Genomic DNA, 23,228 nt, shown 5'->3' with positions numbered 1-23,228 from the left:
ATGGTGGTCCTCGGGAGGCGTCGTTGGAACTGGCGATAGTGAAGGATGAAGGCAAGAATCAAGCCCTGTATGCGAAGATTGATACCTTTGCATTTGCAGTGCTGATTTACAAGGGTGGAAACTTCAATTTATCGACCTTCCACGAAACATGAGTAAGACTGAGACCATTGGAAATGCTTCCTTTCACAACTAAGCTTGTGATCATGAAGGCACCGTGGCACCTTTTTTGCAACGCCATGCCACCACATTTAACCAACTTTGGATGTACTTCAATCCACCTAGAACAACGTAGCTTAACAAATGCTCCTATGTTAAGCTACGTTGTTCTAGGTGGATTGAAGTACATCCAAAGTTGGTTAAATGTGGTGGCATGGCGTTGCAAAAAAGGTGCCAAGCTGAAGAGACAAGTTTCGAGTTATGATATTAAGTCATTGTTAAGTTGATTTCCAAGTGGGGATGTGTAGAAAAAGTTATTTTATGTATTGATCATGCATTATTGGAAGTTAAGAAATATTATTTTAAACAACTACAAACATGATACTAATACTCACAAGTTTCATGTGGTGAGTGAGTCAAATGAGGCAAGTGGATTGACTTATGAGATTCTAAAAATACTAGTAAAATATTTAAATAATAAATATTCATTATTTCTTTAAAAAACTCTTGAGATAAAAAGAAATCCAAAAATAAAAAATTACTCTTTAAATTTTGTTATTTAGTGAAGTTTTTATAGAGAATAAGATGTTTTTATTTAACTAATATTTATTTGAATCAAAATATAATAACCTCTTTATATAAAATTTCTTCTAATATATACTTTTACAATTATCTGAAAGAGGTTATTTATCTAAAATTTTGTAATGAATATTATTTAACATAATTCTACTAATATAATAAAAATAAGATTATAAATAATACAATAGTAGTTATAAAAGGTATCTTAAGATTTTTATTCTAATACTTATCAGTCTACTTATCTTAATACTTCTACTCTTACTCTAGTATTGATTTGAGAATAGAATCTGTTACAACTAGTTATTATTAGTTTTTTATATCTTCCACAAATATTTATTAATTAAAATTTAAAATTTTAATAATTATATATATACAGTATATAAAAATATATATTTAGTATAAAATTGATATATTCAAAATAATAGTTTAAAATTAAAAGCCATTGATTTATATATCTATTATAAGAAATATATTATAAATAAAATATATATGTTGGTTTATACTTTAAAAATTAATAAAAAAGAAGATGTCATGAATAATTATTTGAATAACACTTGAAAGTATCTTTAAAATTCTTAAGAAGACCTTAGCATAGATAAAATTGTAGAAAAAAAAAAGGGGGGGGGTAAATATTTAAATTTATATACTAACTTTTTAAAAAATTTAGAACTAAAATTCTGAAGTTTTTGATGGAAAAATAGTGTTTCCGACTTTAAAAATATATGACTAATTAGTCTTTTTTACATATTCAATTAATCATCACAAAATTGGAATATTTATTTTTTTAAATAGTAAACATGTTTTTTAAAATTATACTATTACAAAAACAATAAACATGTTTTTTAAAATTATACTATTAAAAATGAATAATTTAAGATATTTATTTATACATATCTTACTTATCATGGTTCTAAAATATATCTAAAATATTGTTAAAAAATTAGAAGAAGATGTTAAAAATATCATTTGTATACAATAATGGTTTTCACATTAGGTAAAAAGGTAGAGACCTTAAAATTTGGAATTGATTCTTTTTGTAATGCTAGTAAAGTAAAAAATAAATTAATTCATTAATTCATTAAAAAAATCTATATCTTTTGCTCAATGTCTTAGAATTAGAATATATATATATATATATATATATATATATATATTAAAAATTTAAAAACTTAAAATTGCAATAATATCTTAAATCGAGATCAACATCTTAAATGATCTAAATGTTAGCAAAATTTCTGGATAAAATTATGAAAATATATATATATATATATATATATATATATATATATAATGATTTGATGAAATTTGAATTGAATTTTTGCAAAGGTTAAGATTAGGATATATAATATATGCATAAAAATATTGGAGCTATGTTTAATAATAATCAAGAATATTTATTAAAGATTAAACTAAATTATAAAATTAAAGATCGAGATCTAGATCCACCTATCTACCAAAAATATACTTATGTTTTCTTCTCTAGTATTTGAGTTTTGTATAAGTAAAATTTTGTTCTTTTTGGGAATGGTACTAAGAAATACTAGACCATCCAGTTGGATGTTTTGTTGGACATCTTACATTGTTCTTAACCTTGTGTTTATGGATCAAGTTATGATCTTAATAGTAATTTGTATTTGAATGTATAATTCATCATTCTTTACGAATAAAAAAATATAGTAATTAAATTGAACTTAAAACATTATAATGCAGATGAAATGATATGAGATTCAACAATGGATTAAAATCCATTGAATTTTAATTTTTCATACCAAAACTTGATTCCCAATTTAAATATTTTTGCATCGGATTTAAAAAAACCAAAAACCAAAAATTCCACAATCACACAATGCATTAATTGATAAATATTAGGTCTTCAAAGATCACAACAATAAAACAAAAATATATTCTATCATTGAAGAAACCATGAAAGAACAAAGAACAGTGTGCGAATTTTCCCTTATTTATGAGAGTTGCGAAGTTAAATAATAATAATAATAATAATAATCGTAATAATCATAATAAAAATAAATGGTTCACTTAAAAGCACGTAATTAAAAGAAAAAAGCGGGAAAAAGTAGAAAAGTCGGGAGGTCTTCTAAATCGGGTGAAGTAAAGGATTTGGATGAATCCGAGAGCTTCACACGAAGACATTATTATTCTGATTCAAGGGAAACAGACTTCCCAAGCCAAAACAGAAAGAGCTTTAATTTAGATACCCAGTGCTTCATTTGATAGGAACCCAGCAAAGAGATCCCCCCACCCCCCGACCCCGTGTGCCCCTCGTGACCCCCTACCCCCCTACACCGCCGGCATGTCACCTAAGCCAACGATCGTCCAATCTCCGTCCAACACCGAATACGTCGAAAAAGCCGATGTGGCACACATCTGGGCCCATACGCACACAAAACAACAACAAGACTATGCCGTGCCGTGCTATGCCCGAGCCGTGCTGGGCCGAGTCAGGGCAGGGCAGGAATAATTCCTCGTCATCTCTTCGTAGCAGCAGCGAGAGTGTAGCCTCCCTCCGTCCCGCATGGATGGCTGGCGGGCTGACTGGCTGGCTGCTCATACTGCTTCGCTCGGAATGGAAAGGAACTTACGGAATTCCCGATTCGGTCAATGTGATCAAAATTTCCCAATCCTGCTCGGTCGCTGACTCACCCACTGTATCGCCCTAGTTTCGCCAGCCTCACTCACTGCCTCGCTCGCTCGCTCGCTCGCTCCCAGGGTCGTGTATATCTGGGAGCCCGCATCGCTGCAACATTCGCTCTCATCTATTCGCAATTAGTGGAAGGGTGGCGGTCGAGAAGGTTGGTGGTTTTGGGGACCTATAGATCTTTGTGCCTCTTGCGGGTGTTGGCGTGTGCGGTGTCGTACGATTTGGTCTCTTGGTGGGTGACGAAGATTGGCTGTTTCGCGTTCGTGTAAAAGAGGAGGTGGTTGGTTGTCGTAACAATGGAGGGCTTCGCGCTTCAGCACCAGCATGGAAAGGCCAAGGTGAGAGTCGGGCGGTTGTGGCGGGGCGCGACATCCCAGGAGCACCGCTTCGTGGAGTGGAATGTCTCCGTATCGATTACCTCCTTCGTCCTTCCTGCTTTCACGGATGGTGATAACTCCAAAATTGTCGCCACGGACTCCATCAAGAATACGGTCAGTCTCGCCTCGACGCAATCGGAACTTCTTGCGGTCGAAAGGCTGTTTCTTGTTTTGTGCTTGCTTGTCGGTAGTTGTACGCCTCAGGACCTGATAATTTGCAGATTTCTATTGTTTTCACATAGCCGTAATCGTAAGTTGTGCCAATTTAATGTACGTGATGAGTTGGACCTACGTATACTCGCTCCCAACCGATTGTCTCATAACAATGAGGTATGCGAGATTTGTAGCTGGAGGGAAGAGGGAGTTCTAGTGGAGTTTTCATCGAAATTGCCTCAAACCTGCACTCAAGACATTGTATCAAAAGATTGCTTTCTACCTCCGGACCCCGCTCACTGGCTAGTTTGCACTGGGTTTTACAGTCATTCAGCGATTCGTACTGTTCTTGAGCTTCAATAGCAATTGCGCAATCGAGACCTCCATTTTCGGCTCGGTTATGAAAGTGTTTCTGGTATTATGCAGATTTATTATTTGGCCAAGCAGTGCACAGAGGAGCTTTCATTGGAAGATTTTGGGGTCGTTGTGGGACAGCATTTCCTGCGCACCTATCCCAAGGTATTAGTCGTTGACGATGACAGTAATACGAACTTTCCACGATATTTGTGTTAAGCAGGACGAGTATTTTAATTGGTTGCTTCGCCATATTGGTGCTGCTGAAGATAGGAAACTAGAAATTGGGTGTGTTGGAATATGATTTTTTTCTGAAACCTTGACACAAATTTCTGATGCATTCTGGTATTTTCAACGTGAGTGCTCGGGCGTGGTTTTGATTGAATACCTTAACAGATTGTTACTGGAGCCAAAGTCATACTATCTCAGAAGCCGTGGGAGAGAGTAGTCGTGGATGGAGTTGAGCACAATCATGGTAATGCTTTGAAGATCTATATTGATTTATTCTACTTAAATTGATGGAAATGTTTGGCGGAGATACGCTGGCCGGACTTCAACACGGGCATTGATTCAGTAAACGTTGCTGTATACTTTTTCCATCGATGGAATTTGAAGTGATACAAGTTTGCTGCAGCGCGAGAGTAGCACACTTAGTGAAATTTAAGTTTTAGAGAGACTTACTCCTCACCTATTCTGCGTAATTCACATGTGGTCATAGGTTTTAAGTTGGGCTCTGGTAAACACACCGCGGAAGTCATCATCGGCAGTAACGGATGTGTCAAAGTGACATCTGGAATCACCGATTTGTCGTTATTGAAAACAACTCAGGTATTCAAAGACAAATTTTTGAGGTGTTTTGACTATCGTGCGGTGCTTCACATTGCGGTCTTTCTGAGACTTGACGAAAATTTGCAATTTGTAAATTCTGCAGTCTGGATTTGAAAAGTTTGTCCGCGACCAGTTCACCATATTGCCAGACACAGATGAGCGCATGCTAGCCTCAACCATCACTGGCGTGTGGAGGTATGCATGCATTTCTTCGTTGTTTTTATCATTTTCAACTGCATGTTGATTTTGAATTCTTTCATTCGATTGCGGAAACGTATGCCTCAATGTTGTTTTTACCTAGTTCCCATTGTTTCCTCGAACGTTTTTTTTCTTTTTTTTCTTTTTTGTCTTTTAGAAGATTATCAACGTGAGTTTCCGATCTTTTTCTACCTCTAATGACTTGGGGTGATTTCGTACGCAGTTACTCCGGCAAGCCCGCGAATTACCAGAGGAGTTGGGAAGCGGTGAAAAAAGTACTTATGGACACATTTTTCGGTTCGCCCCCCACTGGTGTGTATAGTCCCTCCGTCCAGCATACTCTGTATCAAATGGCTAAGGCCGTACTAGTCAGGTACGATACCACTGAACATTCAGTATTTCAGATCGTCATTTTTTTTCAATATGTTGCAACGTAACCCAACACATGAATTAAAAAGACTCAAGCAGCTCACTGACATCATCGATGATAAATAAATTCAGAAACGACTAGGTCATTTGAAGCGCTTGCATTCGATTATCTGTATAGATAATCTTACGACAAAAATATATTGTTCAATGAATGAGAAATTCAATTACTTATTATCATTAACAATCCGATTTGTGGCATGCAGGTTTCCAGAGATCGAGAACATACACTTGAACATGCCAAACATCCATTTCCTACCTGTTAACTTACCTACGGTGGGCGTCAAGGTAATCTCAAATTCTGTAGAATTTTCCAATTGGGTTCTCATTTTAGTTCTTGACACCTATACGGAGCTCAAGTATTCCAGATTGCAAAGATTGGCATGGCTCTGTTTCCCCTGATGGTAAAGAATCATGGTCAATGTCAGTGCCAGCATGCGGTCGTTGATATTCATGAACCTGTGTTCCTTTTTTCTTTTTCTTTTTCAAGGGAATGGATCTTTGTGTAGTCATTTCGTCCCTAGCACAAGCCCTTTCTGGAAAACACCGGTGGTCCACTAACTTTCTCCTCGTGCTTGAACTTAAAAAGGCTCACAAGGTTGAGACATCATCATGCAGATCTGTGCTATTCAATGACTAAGCATAACCGGTGAATGTTGTTCTTATGCAGTTCGAGAACGATGTCTTTCTTCCAACCGATGAACCCCATGGTTCGATAGAAGCCAAGCTCTCCCGGATGGAAATTTTCCAGTGCAAGTTATGAAATCGTGAGGTCTCATCGGGTATGGGCTTTACTTGTTCCTCAATCTTTTGAGAGAACCCAACTCTCCACCGTGCTTTACTTATTCCTCCATGTTTAGGGAGAACCCACCTGTTGAATGTTTTTGAGATACGTGCCCTGATTGTAAAGGTTCATGCCAACGCCAGGAATCCTTGAAGGTATCGATGTGCGGATTGAGGAGAAGTTTTGACGTATGCTGCAGGCAAATGAAGTTTTCGCTAATACCTGACAACATCTTGCTTTCTGCAGTCAACCCATAACCAACTGCCTTGTCATGGTCATAGCTTCTCATAGAATACGCAGATGCTTTTAAGCTTTAAAGAGTGATAATAAAACCTGACTTTGGGTTGTATATTTTTAGCAATGGGCTCGTATGAGCTTGTTGAATCTCTTATAATATTCTTTGGTATGCACCAGGAAAAGTAATTTGTCTTTTCGCTGATGGTTGGGTTTGAAGATTGACACTTTTGATATTATGTGCTATTCTACTTGCATTCTTATTATGTTAAAAGGTGTCTCACATGAATCTCAATCCATGGCTTTTGATTTAAGTTTGATTAGAATATGAGGTGTTTATATGTATTCAATTTCAGTTTAAAGATTTCGTCAAATGCTTTTAAATTTTTTGTTGTCAACATGATTAACATATATATACATGTATATATATATGTATTATTCTCTGTGGTTTTAGAAATGAATTATGAATTTATGTCTCTTACATGAACAGTAGTTCATTAAACATGTCTATTATTAAATATATTATAAATAGCTTATTAATATTCATCTTGGGTTAGTTGAAGCAACTGTTAGACTACGACCGTAACCATCTTAGTCTCCACAATAAATGAAAACTACTTAAAGCAATTCATTGGTGTCTTTTCCAGATAATAATATTTTACGGCACTGCAGATATTCATAAGAACATTTATTTCTAAATATAAATAAATTTTGTCTCTTTCAACGACAAGTTATTCTACAGTGATTTTCAAACATTAAAAAACTATCCCTTGCTTATTTTGCCACTAAAATGGCAAATAACAACTTTTTTTTTATGTATTTTCTCCAATTGAGTGACTTTTAAATTTTCAATTAGTAACGAGCAATAATTCCCAATTATTGTGTTGGAACGTTTTAACAAAGTAAGTCAAATTATTGTTATCCCCACTTGTAACTTTTCATCCTCTTCAGTTCAAGTGCTGTTTAGCATTGTAGACTTATAATTACAAATGCTATGTTTTCTTCATTCACATATAACTGGAAAAGACACCAACGAATATATATATATATATATATATATATATCTCCAGATGTCTACTGTATGCTTTGTTTCAAAACTAGACAGAAGAATTCTATTCAATCAATTGGCTGATTTCATATTATTATAAAAAAATAATAAGATATGAACTAATATGAAATTTTACACTGTCACCTTCAAAAATGTTCTTGTGACATTTATGTATTAGCTCTTTGGGAATATTCGTTAGCAATCGAATGTTTAATTATATTCGTTCAATGATTATTTAATACTCAACAGAACTCTGGGATCAAACCTAAGTTGCTGTGCAATTACATTCTTTTAAGAATATAGTATACTAAAATAATCCTGAATTTTTTTTAAAATAAAATAAAATAGAATAAATTACTTTAAAGTTTCTTCAAATTATCTTTTATATAAAAAAAATTGAGTTGCTGCATAGTTAATGCATATTTTATTTTTTCCATGCATACTTTTAATTTAAAAATGACGTGTGAGTTAAATTTGCATATAAACCTAACTAGTCTTTCAGCAGTCTTTCATTCCGATGCCTTTTTTTAGCAATACCAAACACTAAAATTTAAATTACAAATGTTTTAACACAAATAAGGTAAACTTATATGCTTATTCAAGATTTATTATGTTTGATTATTATTATTATTATTTCAACACCGGTTGACTTTTGTTATTACAATTACAACATTTTTACATTCAAAGGAAATGGTTACATTAACTTTTAAATTTAACCTGGATAATTGAACAAGTATTTTGATAAATTCAAAGTTTGTCTTGTAACTTTCATAAATTTAGAAATAAGAATATATTTTTCATATAAAATAAGATGATAATTTTATCTTGTAATTAAATCAATAATGAATTTATAATATTTTTATCCTTTTGCATAGTTTTGATACAAAACATGGTCGATTTATTAGTAAATAGAAAATACAAATTAATTTGTGAAGTTTTTTCTTATTTCATTTTATGCAACTTCAAAAAATAACACTTTACTAATATAAAATACTTAATCATTAATTATCTTAAAAAATAAAAAGTAAAATCTTAAATTAAGTCTATTAAATTGTGATAATTTTTTGTAGCAAAAATGTAATGTACTAAGTGTGAAATATTTAAGCTCAAGGCTTGTGGTCTTTGTCTCTTGTCATTGCATTGAACTTCACAATGTTTCATAAAACTATCAAACTTATAAGCACCCACTACATTTAAAAATTATAACTGCACAAACTCAAATCAGTTGTTTCCATATAATCGAAAATTTAAATTTGGTTGAATTCTTTACCAACTCTAAAATCTAAAATGTTTGAATTTGCAAAAAGCTAATGACACACTAGATAATAAAATGTTTTATTCATTAATGTTTTGTGAATAAAAACTCTAGAACAATTTAAAATTACCATATTTTTTTGAAAATTAATGAAAATTTTAATAATAAAAATAGTGAGTATGAGAATAATTTAAGGGAAGGAGGAAAAGAATACCCTCACCTAAGAAGTTACACACAACAGTTGAATTATTGGAGGTGAAGAAGAAGCAAGAAGCCCTAAACTTTTGCTTTAACGAAAAAGCACATCCTCTGCCAACGTCCCATCCGCCAACACATCTACGAAGGGGATGAAATGCATCCACAACTTGCTCTATGAGGAGCCGCGGCTTCGTAACCACCGCCTCTGTTAACATTGACGCTGCCGCAGACGACCGCCAATGTATAATCTGCGGAGGATGAAGAGGTCCCGTCAAGTTGCGTCGCGTCGAGTGGCGTCACGTCGCGTCAAGTGGTTTCTTGAAGCAACTCAAGCAAGCACCCGGCTATGGCTATGGCTATGGCCACCTCACCCACAGCACGACGACGACGACGACGACGACGAGCAGGACTTGGCGGGCGTTGCGATGGCCAGAATCACCTCCATTTCCCTGCTGCTCCCTCTTGCAATCCTCAGCTCATTCCTCTTGGTGGCGACATGGTTTCTCTTTTCTCCTGCGTCTGCAGGTGACCTGCAGCGTCGTCTCTCACTTCATGTCTTCGTTTCGTGTTTCACAAGTTGTTGTTGTTGCTGTTGTTGTTGGGTATTGGGTATTGTAAGCTGGATCAAGAGCGGGAGCTTGCATACGTATGTATGGATTTGCATTGCCAATCCCACCCCTCAATGAGCTTGATGTAATTCAGGACAGTTGAGGAGCCAGCGGGGACTGCGCAGTGTAGAGATATTGTGGGATCTGCAACGCCAATTGAGTCAATGTGTGGTTAGATGAATGCTGCTCTTGAACTCTTCAAATTGTAGCAAGTGTCGAAACTAAGATGGGGATTTTTCGGAGTTTTTGGATCGTAGCTTATCAGCCGCGTGGAGGTCATGCTTCCTAACACGTTGGAGGGGGGTGACAGGCTGCAAATGGGTTGGGTTTACGAGCTGAAGTGAAGAATCACTGCCAAACTGTGTTGAAATTTCCGAAAGAAACTAACAGCACATGGGTACATTTCTTGTTGTGCATGACTTTTATTTATAACATTCGTTGTTCAAATCTTTTACTTGGCATGCCCATCGATTCCTTCGTGATATCTCGGTGACTACCTTCAATGATTGCTGCAATCGAAAACAGTGGTATTACTGCGAATAATCTGGTGCAATTGTTTACTGCCCGGAATAATGTAGTGAGTGGAAAAACTTTTTAAGTTGACGTCCGTGCCTGCCTGTCATCGATGATGAGGTGAAAATGGTGTGCACATGACTGGGAATGGTGTTTAGGCAGTTCAACAGACAGTTCAAGGTGTACGAGCCCCTGGAATACTTGTTTAATGTTTGCGACACACTTTTACTTTGGGAACAGGTGGGTAACCATCTTCTCCTGTAATATTGGATAGATTAACAATGAAAAAGTAGTCGATTCCTACAAGTTGGCACATCAAAGACTACACATTAGCATTTTCTATTTTTGGGTGCAGTTCCGCAACATGACTACCATATTGACCAGAGAATACCTCGATGCACGCCCCAATGGCTGGCTGGAGTACGCCCCGACCCGAATTTCGCAATTGTGGGTGAAGCTCCGGAATCCTTCATCTGAATTGCTTGTAGACTGTCCCAAATATGCATCAACATCGTCCTGCTAAGAAGCTACAGAATGGTTTGAAGATCTCAATTATGAAAGAAAATCTTTTTGCATAAGTGATGTAATCTCTAGGTATTTGAAATAATTCGCGAGCAAAAAAATTGTAGACCGTATGACCACATATTCAGGTTCTAATGTGAAGCTATTTCTAATTATTTTTCCAACATACTATATGTTATATGCAGTAATCATTGAGTATCGGTGTGCGAGTTGCGTGCGCAGTGCTGTTGACAGATGCCACAACAAGAGCTCATGCGAAGATGAATTGCAGCTTGTTTTGCCTAATAAGCCTCCCTTCAAACCTCGGCAATTCGCAACTTGTGCAGTTGTGGGAAACTCTGGCGATCTGCTTCTAGCAAAATTTGGATCTGAAATAGATGCACATGAAGTAGTACTCCGAGATAATGAGGCCCCCGTAAACAAGGTAAACACCTCTCGTCTGTTTGTTGCTCAGTAAGCTGATCGTCACATTGAGAGCACTAGCAATCATGACGCACTTCACAGTAAGGCTGTCGTATAGCCTCAAGAGATGACAAAATAATTTTGCAAGAACTTGGTTGATTCTGCTTTGCAGACCTATGATAAACATGTGGGTCGAAAGCGAACTTTTCGTCTGATTGGAGAGGGCGTAGCACGTAACTTACGAGAAGTTGTGAAGGGAAATAGTAAGATTTGTTTCAACTTCATTTGTTCTTCCCTGCTGTTTTGAGAAAAATTTACTTAATGTACGAAACAACAATCGGAGTTGGTAGCAGTATCTGTGAAGAAATTCAAACTGCACTGTTAATCTTACGACCTGAATCATATTTCCGAAACAGCAGAAGAAGTGGTAATAATCAAAAGCAAGATACATAGGGACTTCAATGCCATGATCAAGGTAATGCGAACTAAGATGTCATTGCATCCTATTGAACAAAAGAATTCACTAATTTGGATAACTGAGAACAACGAGTACCATGGATGATCTGGTCACGCAGTTGCTAAATATTTTCCCCGTAAATTTGGATTAGGAAATCCCAAATCCCGTTTATCTTTTCCAAGGTGTAGAATTCCGACGAGGTGCGAAGGGCACAGGAATAAAGTCTATAGAGCTGGCCGTCTCTATGTGCGATGTAGTGGACATCTACGGTTTCACCGTCGACCCGGGTTATGCAGACTGGTTAGTTATTAAATGTCAATATTCCACCAACACTTGTCAGGGTTTATTGTCAATGGCCTGGTACTTCTCACTCACTAATCCATCTCTTCTACTCCTGTGCAGGACCAGATACTTCTCCGCGCCTCGTAGAGGACATAATCCTCTACAAGGACGAGCTTACTATCAGCTCCTAGAATGCCTTGGTGTAAGTTTGCTAACATCCTCCTTACGCTTGACAGTTACAACAGTTCGCCCAGTTCCCGGAGTTTTCATGGACCAAAGCAACAACAAAACTGTGACAATTCGCTCTCTGCAGATTTTGAAAATTCATTCACCGATGCGAGAGAAAAGCAAACAGAATTGTTCTGTCATTCCAAGTCGAGAAGCGCTGTCGGCGGCCCGAGTAGCTGCCTTCCAACTGAAAAGAATTCGACAGAGTGATGAGCCGGGTCCTTTCAGTGCCTGTGGTGTGTGGGCTGCTGCAACTAAAACCGAGCCTTTCACTGGTACACTCCTATCCACTGCAACTTTTTATTCGACCAGTTGTTTACAAGAAGTATCAGATAAACGATGGCCGTCGATATCAGAGCATGCTACTTGTGAACTCAAGAAGGCAACAAAAAACTACTTTTGTGCTTGCAGGTGCATCAGATATGAGCACCATCAGAAGAACCTCCAACTACAAGAAGTGGGAGCTGCTTCGCATTACTGATCTGCGAAACCAAGCTCAGAAGTATCAAATCGATGTAGGTGGTGTCTCGTTCTACAAGATTGATGGTAACAAGCTGGATAGCTTGTTGTGCGTGAGACACTAAGTAGCATGCTTTCCGCACAGCTGCTCAAAGTCACAACCAATTTAAACCAAGACCACTCGGCTGAATATGTCACATCTAACTCAAAACAATTACTCTTGCTCAGCTTGTGACTTAATGCCCACAGTGTTTCTGTAAAAGAAGCTCCACACAATGTTTGTTGGCATTAGAATACTTCATAATCGTACAAATGTACACGCTCTGGAATCTACTCGTCGATAGCTAAATTTCAGCCTCTACTGTCATGCGAAGAATCTAACCCCAATCATCTCAAAAGTATAATCAAGTATTGAGCACCGTAAGGCCATGGCCATTGGCAATTGTAGTCCCCTAGTCTTTTCCTCTCCCTTCTCAAGGACAACGACGACATCCGAGAGGCAGAGGAGTGTCGTCAATGATTATATGCCTTCACCTCCAAAGGCCTATCTTCAGGCAAAACCCGCTGCAAAATCCGGTACCGCCAAGTGCTCGACAAGATCCACGATTGACTTGGGCTTGATTGGGTTGAAGGAGATCTAACGTGCAAGCACAGTGAAGGGTTTAAGATTTCAGGTTAGGAGACTTATAGGATTTGTCAGTCGTTGCATTCAACGAAAAAGAAAAAGAAAACAAAATATATGATTCACTCCAAGTAAGGGTGCATTCGGGCTAATCGGATGTCTGTCAACAACAGCCGTGTGAAGAACGCCGTCTCTTCCGGATTGGCAACCCACAAGATGGAGCATTGGGAGCGAGTAGCCATGTCGTTCCCGCTCATCGTAAAACGGTCTCCGACATGCAGGGTCACATGAGGTCTCTTGTTCAAAAACTTCATCAGAGCTCTGAGACCTACAGATTTGTTGCCGACATCAACAAAGACGTCGTTTCCACCATTGAAAGCGCAGAACGGAAGCCTTGATCCCATCAACTGGACTTGTACTGTCAGAGCCAACTCTTCCAAGACTTCGTAAATAGTTGGCTCCAGAGGAACTGCACCGACAGCCCTCGGCTTGCGAACTATCTCAATTGGAACGCGTAATCTCGCAGCTGCAGACCGTAAGGAGCATTCGGCGTCGTCCAGCAACTCCTGCACATCGGAATCTGACCACTGGAGCATGTCGGGCGACATCCACAAGTCATCCGGTACAAATTCAAGTCTGTAATCCTCGTTAACTCTCAGAAGATAGTTGCATTCTCCGCCCATGACGTGGAACAACCGCGTGATAGTAGGAGGAAGATGAAGATGCTTGAATGCTTCCAGGAGCCCCGCCAACCGATCCTCGAATTTGGCAGCATTGCCGGGATATCCAGCAGCCGTGACTATTGCCACTTGAACACCCTGTTGCATGAGCTTTATAATGTGCCCTATCATCTTGTTGTCTCCCTCAATGTGGTGGCCATCAGCGTATATCGTCCCATCTGCATCGAACGTGATCAACGACAGCTTTTCGGCAATGGCGTGTACCTGGGCAATGTTGAGAACATGCCGAATTTCTGCAAAATTGGGCGGGACGTATCGCCGTCGGGACAACGATGCAAACTCATCGTACTCGTAAAACGCACGAACAAGAGGTAACGGCGTGTGAAATCTTCCAAGGGTGGGGATGAGTCTGCTGAGCGTGCTCCGCATCGGATCCTCCAGATGCTCCCGCACCCATCGCTCCAGTTTTTCCATCACTTGAATTGGGGAATGCGTGGAATGCATGGAGATGATGAATTCAATCAAACCGTCTTGCTCTTTCAGCCGCCCTTTTCTGCGCAAGACGTGTGCGTCTGTGACACTTGAGGCTCTGTTGAGATGCGCATCCTCCAAGGCTTCCGTGCTGAGCAGCATGTTCCATCGCATTCCCCCTTTGCTCTCCGCTTGTTGTAAATTAATCCCTGTCCCAACACCATCCGGCATTCCTAACGCCTTCAAGAGTTTTCCATTTTCCCCTCTTTTTCTGGAAGCTTCCTCTGGCTTAGATTCAGTGGATACTGCATCAGAATTCTTCAATCCCTCTCCTCCACTGCCATTACTTCCGGAGAGGGAATCGAAAAGAACACGCTCCGCCGTGTCACTGCCAGGTGCTGGACTTTGCGAATCTTCACCAAGCTCCAATCCGAAGTTTTCGTGAGTAGCAACGACAGCATTCCGCTTCTCCAAAATAAGCCTCACGGCAGCACGACCGCAATGCAACAAGAAACTTGGCTTCGAAATCTTTGAAACGCGTAGCGTTTCTCCTATCCCCACAATGGACCTCGCACACCCCAACGGCGGCACCTCACGAGAGATAAATTTCACAACTCTACCATCGAAACCCCTAGATAAACCCCCACCCTGTTCGACAACCACCCGGTTGAAGGCCAAACTCCCGATACTCGCATGCACCCCAAGCTGCGAGAACAAAGCACTCTGCCTCTGAGGTGGAGCGACGCATGACAGCCTTGCCCCGCCCACAGCTGCGGGCGGCGCCATGCCGGATCTTCAACCCGCACCAGTCCAACCCACTCCCGAAGTGCTCAACTCAGCAACAGGACGAAGAAGGAGCGAACGACCACGACTAGGCAAGACCACGCTGCTCAAGCCTTCCAACCACAAAACAGGAGTTGCAAACGGATGGCACAGCACGCAAACTGACGAAAACGGAGCAGCGGAGGGAGTATGCACGCGATGAATGGAAGGGGCGTAATAATCCACTAATGCGTTACGACAACTCAACCACACTGCTCTCCCACGCTCTGCCTCACCTCGTTCTCGCATGCGCCAATTGTAACGTCCAGAATTCCGCCTGCAAATTGTCTGAATACTTCGAGAAATCGCACCAGGACGTGACGGTGCCACAAACAAACAATCCAAGCACGGAGCGAGGCGGTGACGACCAGGTTTATCCTGCCTCCGTGGCTTCGTAGCTTCGAGATTAGCTGCGAAAGGAAAGACGATGCCGGGCTCATTCGTTCCTCGTCTATGTGAGCATCAAACCCTAATTTGGCGGTTGAGGTCTCGTTAGTTACCAGACTGGCTTCACCATTTAGCCCTAATTGTCGCTGTAGAGCTCTCATTCGCGTTACTTGGCTCCGCATGGTGATTCTGACTTCGATTCTTACTTGGATTCCTATCAAATTTGTTATTTACCATATATATATATATATATATATATATAAATGTATGATTTTGTTGATAGATGATAGCTATGTTGATAACAAGTGAACATACATTTATGGTTATGGTTTTATCCATTATTTGTGATATCAAAAATTAATTCAGATAGCATGTGCTGTTATTTTGATATCACCCTTGACAGGTGCAAAAAATCAATGTTAGATTGGATAATAAATGGCTCAATTTGTGAGATTTTTTCTTTATATTCAATGTGCTAAAATCAAGTTTTTTTTTAAATTAATATTCCATTGAATTATTCTCCTGTGAAAATTCCATCTTTTTGTTCATTAGGAATGGATAAACTTATATTTACAAATTTTAAATACATATATAATACATTGATTTATGTCTAATTAATATATTATGTTTACCAAATGGTGTTTAAATTCTCCAAGGATGAAAATCTTTTTCTTCATGATTCAATTCTCAACAACAAAGGCTCTTTTTTTAAAAAATATTTGTTTTATCTATAGACTATAAATTTGAACTAGTCTATTATCTAATGCTTGAAAATTTCCAAGAAATTATTAGCTTTTAGTTGGATCTAAGAAGTTGTAGCACTTTCTTATGTTGATTATCAAGTTAAACTAAATCAATAATATGTAATCTAAACAATCTTGTCATTAATAGGACTACCTATCTAAAGACTCCTTATATCTTTGTTATTCTACATTAAAAAAAGAAGAAGATGGCTCTTAGATGTACTAATTTATATTTAATATAACCATAGATTCAAAATCATGTCTAATAAGTGCAATACTTAGTGCTTGATTTAAAGGATATACATAATTTTTTTTTTATTTATTATTTTATTTTTTTTTATTTTTTAATTAATTTTAAAATTGAAAGACAATTTTGAGTCATCAAAACTACATACTTGTAGTTTTAGACTAAGAATTGTATTTGAGATACCAAAAAACACAATCGTTAGATGAAATTAGTATGAAATATTTTAGATGAGAAGAAGTTAGTATTAATTATAGAAAAAATTATTAATAGAAAATTTTGCATAAAATTCATGGATAGTTATATTTTCTTTAGATAAATTTTTTTATCTTATTATTAATATTATTCTTTAAAAAATATTAAATTAATCTATTTTTTACTAAATTGATCTATCTTATTATAACCATTATTAGAAAAATAAATAATCTCCAAACACCATTGTTAGAATTATGATCCTCATTTCAATCCTTCAAGTTATCAACTCCTACTCCTTTTATTTCCAACCTTCATCACAATCCCTTTGTTTCTAGTCTCTATTCTTTCCATTCTCAACTCTCATTTTGATCCCTTATTTCTCTTGTTCGTAATCTTCATCCTAACTCCTTCAATTCTTAGCCCTTTCTTTTAGTCCCTATCACTATTACCAACCTTCTTATCCAAATTTTGAGTACACTTATATTAAATAAGAGCATCTCAACAATATATTGTATAATAAGTCTAATTTAGTTAATACAACTATATCTTTAGAAAAAACTTATAAAAGTATGATATATTTTATTATCAATATTTAAGATTAAAGTAGCTAGACTAGTATCAAGGACATGAATCTTAAAAGACTAAAAGATCAATACACTCTTTTGTCACTCAAAAAGATTAGAAAATATTTCAAAGATGGTATAATATTGAATTGGAATGGCTATTGCTAAAGATAAGATGATTAAAAAGTCTTCAAATAAGAATAAGGACTTGGAAGGCATTGAAAAGAGTAAAGAAGGCTTTATTCTTATCTCCATATATACTATCTAATTAGAAGCTATGTGCCAATATTATATAAGACTTCTACTATGTGTCCAACTTGTAAGATTTTTGTTTTAACTTACGAGGCAAGTTTTCTATATGAACACCATATAGTTAGCTTGTATTAAAAACTACCAATATATGTGATATGTGACTAATTTGTTGGCAAAAAATTTAGCCTATTAATCAATAATAAACATATGTAAAGTCAAGGCCACATCTATGAAGCTTTTAAGAAGCTTCTCTATAAGATATTATCAAATTTATCTACTTTAATCTACTTCTAATTATTTATAATTTTTTGGTAATTATTGGCATAAATATATATATATATATATATATATATATATATATCCATAATATTATCCCCCCTTCTTTTTTAGGGATAAGTTTCATAAGGAGTGTTGATCATATGATGAAGTTCAAGATGTAATGAATTATATTTATTACATACTTTGATCTTTATTTTCTTTGAAGGTAATTAATAAGTCCTCTTAGCTATTAATAATATCCCAATTCAAGGCAAAAATACCACTATATTATTTAATCATTGTTAAGGCTATTATAACGACCTTCAAATAAAAAATTTGTAACACCATTAAGAGACGTTTCTATCTCCAATAAAATCACCAAATATTGAGAGTTTCTTCCAAATAAGGTTATAATATCAAATTTGTTATATTTCACTATCTATTTAATAAAAAAGATGTCGTTCTTGAAGATCTTTATCTCTATTACATTGTCTTAAAGGCTATAATAATTGCAATGTCTTATTTGATAAGTCACCAAATGATAGCTCTTAAGTTGAAATTGTTGGTTGTTAATTCTCTTTTATGCTTTTGGTATTTTTCATCTTGATTTTAATAGATGTCATTGATAAAAAATATCAATATTTTTTTCTAAATTTGCTAAATTCTTTATTGGCTTCCATATACATTCACTAATATCATATATGTAGCAATGAATAAGATATTCCAACCTATTTTGGTATCGCTTTAAGTCTAAGACTTCTTCCACTTCAAATTCTTAATTATTAATTACTTCTATAAGAAGAAGTAGCATTTGTCTTTTTCTTAAGATATTTATTATCATACATGGTTCAAAAAGAAACATATAAAATATAAGATGAATCTTCATAGATTCTATTAGATGTTATCAATAAGCAATTAGATTGATTTTTTTACAAATAAGAAATAGTCTAAGCAAATAATAATCTAATTTGTTATTAGAGTGGCTAATATTGACATCGCAATGAAGTATCCATATATTATTACTAATGTAGAATTGAAATTATTCTTTAAGATAAACATCCATATTGGTCTTTTGTAATTTTTGAGTTTCTTTTAATTGTACCTTCATTTTTGCATGTAGCTCAAATAAATGATTTTTTAAATCTTATTTTATAGGATTATTAACTTTTAAAAAGTCAAAAGTATCAAGTTATAACTATAATTAGTAAAAAAAGATATTCATTATGTAAAAAAATATATCATATTATCATAAATAAACTTTCTTAATAGCAAAAGAATTATCTAATCATCTTATTGATAGTTGATAGTATACTTGAAATACTACTTTAAAATTTGATTTACTTCCTTTATTTTATTAAAATAAATAAATAAAAGTTAAAATAGAATAAGATAACTTATTAAAGATATTACTTTAGATAAGTTGCTAATGGTCAAAGAATTGATTCTTGATATATAAAAAAGGTATTTTATAGATATAAGATAAGGTCAAGGATCAAGAATCAAAGTCAAGAAGATAAAGCATCAACTAAAAAATATTCAAAGACTAGATAAGAATAATTAGTATTTGGCATAAGATACCTTCTTTGTTAGTGATATGCTAAAGGGTTCTAAGACCATAAAATATCCTTGTGGTTAGTTAGATGCCAAAAGATATTAGAACTATGTATATAAAAGTATCAAGAATTAAAACTTATTGAAAGCAAATAAATAAGTGAGAGTTTTTTAAAGAAATATAACAAAATAAAAATAAAGAAGTATGTATATTAAAAAAAAACTTAGAATGGTTATTGCCAAAAGACAAGAAAATTAGAGATTCTAAAAACTACACTAAAAGCAAAAAAAGAATTGACAAGAATGAAGAAGGCTTTATTCCTGCCTCTATATATATAATCTACCTAGAAGCTATATAGTGATATTCTATAGGATCTCCAAAATATGTTGACTTTACACAACACGTATCTTAACTTAGAAGATAAATTTGCTATATGGATGCCATATAGTTGATTTTTTTTGCAATCTACTAACATGTGTGGTATGTGGTTAACTTATTGAACAAGTTTCTAATCTATTAATTAACTATAAATACATGTAAAGTCAAAGTAATATCTATGAAGCTTTTAAAAAGATTTTTTAAAAGATATTATAAAATTAATCTATTTTTATCTATTTCTATCTATTCATATTATTTAGATAATAATTAAAATAAATATATGTTTGTGACATTACTCCTCCTTCTAGAGACAAGTTCCATAAAGAGCGATGATCACATATTGAAAAAGTTTGATCTACAACAAATTATATTTGCTATATACTCTAATTTTTGTTTCCTTTGAAGATAGTTGATAGGTCCTCTCATCTATTACTAATGTCCCATTTTAGGGCGGGAAGACTACCCTATTATTTGACCATTGTTGAAACCGTAGAAACAATTCCTGATGGTATTACAAATATTTTATTTGAAGGAAGTTATAATCTTTAATAAAATCACCAAAAATTAAATCTTTCTTTCTAGGTTGTGATACCAAATGCATTTTATTTTGCCATCTATTTGAGGAAAAACATGTCATTCTTGAAGGTCTTTATGTCTATTACATTATCTTAAAGGCTATCATAATTGTAATGTCTCATCCAATAAATTAGCAAATTATAGCTCTTGAGTTGAATATATTGGCTATTGATTTTTCATTTCTTTAATGCCACAATAATATACAAATTACAAACAAAGATAGAAGATAGAATATAATCTTTTATAAGTTGTATTTCTTTTATAGCAAAAATTTACTATCCTTTATTTTGGTTTTAATGGATATCATTGATAAAAAGCTTTGACCTTCTCTGTTCTATTTGTAAGATTTTTTACTAGCTCCTATGTGCATTTGCTAATATCACATTTATACCAATGAATAAGATATTTCAACCTAAGTTGACATTGCTTTGAGTCTAAGACTTCTTTTATATCAAATTATTTATTATTATCCACTTCTATAAGAGGTGGTGGTATTTATCTTTTTTTTGGAATATTCACTATCTTATATGGTTTCAAAAAATATACATAAAATATAGATTGGATTTTTATAGACTCGGATAGATGTAATTGATAAGCTAATAGATTGACTTATTGACAAATAGGAAATAATCAAAGTCTATGGTAATTCAACTTATTATAAGGACAAATAATTTTAATATTACAACAAAATAATCATACCTTATTGTCAACATAAAAATGATGTTTCTTGTAATAGACATCCTTTTTTCTCTTTTATTATTCTTCAAATTTTTTTAGTCAAAGCATGAATGTAAAATTCACTCTTCAACCTAAATTATAAGTTAGCTTCAATTAAGAAGTTCTTGTAATGAATGATATGAAGTGAAAAAAGTAAATAGTAAGAATAAAAGAAGAAAAACACAAAAATAAGTGAAACAAGTGCAATCAAGCAATTGTATACTATAAAATTATTTTCAATTTGTTACTAAATTTTTATCTAGTATAAAATAAAAAATAAAAATAAAAATAAAAGAATAAGAGGTGTTTTATAAGATTAAAAGTATTATGTGAGATTAAAAATAATTAAAGAGTGAAAAAGCTTATATAAGAGATTTAGATAGAATATAAGACTTGTAAAAAGTCTTATAAATGAAGTTAAAAGTGATTAAAGAGTGAAATCACTAATTTATTTATAAAAAGGACATTTTGGATTTCTAAAGTAGTAATATCTTCTTGTTGATTTTAAAAGCTCTACCTTCTCTTTTTTTGATTTTTTTTGATGCATCTCTTCTTTAGATATGGATTTAAGTAATAATGAGGGCTTCAAAATGATTGAAAAGTTTAGAAGTGACAATTTTTACTATTGGAAGAAAAAAATGAAGCTTTTATTGGCTTCATTGAATGTTTAGAATATTATTGATGAAAGTGAAGAGCCTCCAAAGAATGATGATGATATTAAGATGAAGAAAGAATAAAAAAATCATGAAAGAAAGGCTTTTGGATTGATTGCAATAAATCTTGATGATGCCAACTTTTCACATGTTATTGCTTGCAATACACCAATGAAAGTATAGAAGAATCTTTATAATATCTATAAAAATAAAAATCTTGTTAATATTTATAAACGAGAAAGAAGTTCTTAATAATAAAGATGGAAGAATGAAATAACTTCATAGCTCATGTCAACAAGATAAAAGTACTTGCAAATCAACTTGTAGCTATTGACACATCAATTGACAATAGAAAAATTATATTGACATTATTCATGAGCCTTCTAGGATCTTACAACTAACTCATTGTGGTATTGGATTCTATTAGCATGAAGGAACTTACCTTGAATTATGTCACATCAAAACTTATCCACGAAATCCTAGAGAAGAAAGAAAAAGAGCTTCAAAGTAAAGATTTTATTCTTATCAATGTAAAAATTTAAAAATCAATATAAAAAATTACTATATTTATAAAAAATTATGTCACTTTGCAAAAAATTACTACAAGGTCAAGAAAAGAAATAGGAAGAATCCAAACAATACTTCTGATGGTTTTATTGGAGATGACTATGCTTTTATTACAAATGAAGGAACCTCTATGGCTGCCATGTTCAAGTGGATTATAGATTTGGATGCTATTAAGTACATGATATCATACAAGTGTTCATTTGACACTTATAAAATAATTTTAGCAATAAAATTTAGATTGAGAAATAATAGTATAGTATAAGCCATTGAAATTAGTTCTATTATTATGGAGCTTGTTGTAAAGAACCAAATAAAGACAATCAAATTAAAAGAAGTCTTATATGTGCCAAAGATGAAGAAGAACCTCTTTTTGGTGAACAAACTTATATCACATGGTTATAAGATTCAATTTAATATGAATGGATTTTTTTTGAAGATATTAGATAGATAAGATGTTGCCAAAGGCTTTAGAACTAGAAACATCTACTTCATCAATTGTAAAAAAGTCAATAGAATTGAAGTGGTAATATTTAATGAATTTCCACAAAAACAAGATAATTTTGGAATTTGGCATCAACGACTTACTTATTTGAATGTCCAAAATATGAAGGAGCTACAATCTATAGTAAATGGCTTAGATCTTGGTCAATTTAGCTATAACACTTATAAAGGTTGTATCTAAAGCAAACAACAAAAGGTTTCATGTCCAATTAGAGTTGTAATATGTAGTAGAAAATTATTAGAAATTATGCATTCTGTTATTTGTGAATCAATGAAGACACTATGAATTAAAAAAGTAAGGTACTTTATCATATTTATTAATGATTT

General features: G+C 34.5%; 3 protein-coding genes across 5 annotated transcripts; 2 read left to right on the top strand and 1 right to left on the bottom strand.

Moving 5' to 3' along the window:
• Positions 1 to 3,513: 3,513 nt before the first annotated feature.
• On the top strand, positions 3,514 to 6,937 carry LOC112291670 (uricase). Of its 3 annotated transcripts, none has more exons than XM_024539437.3 (9): positions 3,514 to 3,885; positions 4,351 to 4,443; positions 4,675 to 4,753; positions 4,997 to 5,106; positions 5,210 to 5,301; positions 5,528 to 5,677; positions 5,937 to 6,018; positions 6,401 to 6,512; positions 6,658 to 6,937. In XM_024539437.3, exons 1-8 carry the CDS (start codon positions 3,691 to 3,693, stop codon positions 6,491 to 6,493), a joined length of 894 nt encoding a protein of 297 aa, XP_024395205.1. In that variant the 5' UTR covers positions 3,514 to 3,690; the 3' UTR covers positions 6,494 to 6,512; positions 6,658 to 6,937. The 3 variants fall into 3 exon arrangements, with proteins under 3 accessions (XP_024395205.1, XP_024395207.1, XP_073394555.1); XM_024539439.3 differs by having other exon boundaries at positions 6,641 to 6,937; XM_073538454.2 differs by having other exon boundaries at positions 6,401 to 6,937.
• A 2,569-nt stretch (positions 6,938 to 9,506) lies between these two features.
• On the top strand, positions 9,507 to 13,040 carry LOC112291558 (sialyltransferase-like protein 5). Its single transcript, XM_024539135.3, has 12 exons — positions 9,507 to 9,774; positions 9,952 to 10,028; positions 10,168 to 10,254; positions 10,533 to 10,610; positions 10,726 to 10,817; positions 11,115 to 11,316; positions 11,467 to 11,557; positions 11,711 to 11,769; positions 11,903 to 12,051; positions 12,154 to 12,235; positions 12,347 to 12,536; positions 12,673 to 13,040. Exons 1-12 carry the CDS (start codon positions 9,507 to 9,509, stop codon positions 12,843 to 12,845), a joined length of 1,548 nt encoding a protein of 515 aa, XP_024394903.1. The 3' UTR covers positions 12,846 to 13,040.
• On the bottom strand, positions 12,972 to 16,089 carry LOC112291556 (IMP-specific 5'-nucleotidase 1). The gene has a single exon (XM_024539134.3). The coding sequence runs from the start codon at positions 15,277 to 15,279 to the stop codon at positions 13,465 to 13,467; it is 1,815 nt and encodes a 604-aa protein (XP_024394902.1). The 5' UTR covers positions 15,280 to 16,089; the 3' UTR covers positions 12,972 to 13,464.
• Positions 16,090 to 23,228: the final 7,139 nt, after the last annotated feature.

This window comes from Physcomitrium patens, chromosome 14 (assembly GCF_059467195.1).
Source record: "Physcomitrium patens ecotype Gransden chromosome 14, ASM5946719v1, whole genome shotgun sequence".
NCBI lineage: Eukaryota > Viridiplantae > Streptophyta > Bryopsida > Funariales > Funariaceae > Physcomitrium > Physcomitrium patens.
The sequence above is the reverse complement of the archived record's forward strand: the minus strand, read 5'-3'. Positions and strand labels throughout refer to the sequence as shown.

Excerpts from the sequence above, each read along its gene's own strand:
- LOC112291558 (XM_024539135.3), top strand. The coding sequence starts at position 9,507 with ATGAAGAGGTCCCGTCAAGTTGCGTCGCGTCGAGTGGCGTCACGTCGC. Across the intron at positions 9,775-9,951 it reads CTTTTCTCCTGCGTCTGCAG|GACAGTTGAGGAGCCAGCGG; the intron begins GTGACCTGCAGC and ends GATGTAATTCAG. Across the intron at positions 12,537-12,672 it reads TAAAACCGAGCCTTTCACTG|GTGCATCAGATATGAGCACC; the intron begins GTACACTCCTAT and ends TTGTGCTTGCAG.
- LOC112291556 (XM_024539134.3), bottom strand. The coding sequence starts at position 15,279 with ATGGCGCCGCCCGCAGCTGTGGGCGGGGCAAGGCTGTCATGCGTCGCT.
- LOC112291670 (XM_024539437.3), top strand. The coding sequence starts at position 3,691 with ATGGAGGGCTTCGCGCTTCAGCACCAGCATGGAAAGGCCAAGGTGAGA. Across the intron at positions 5,107-5,209 it reads CGTTATTGAAAACAACTCAG|TCTGGATTTGAAAAGTTTGT; the intron begins GTATTCAAAGAC and ends TAAATTCTGCAG. Across the intron at positions 5,302-5,527 it reads ACCATCACTGGCGTGTGGAG|TTACTCCGGCAAGCCCGCGA; the intron begins GTATGCATGCAT and ends TTTCGTACGCAG.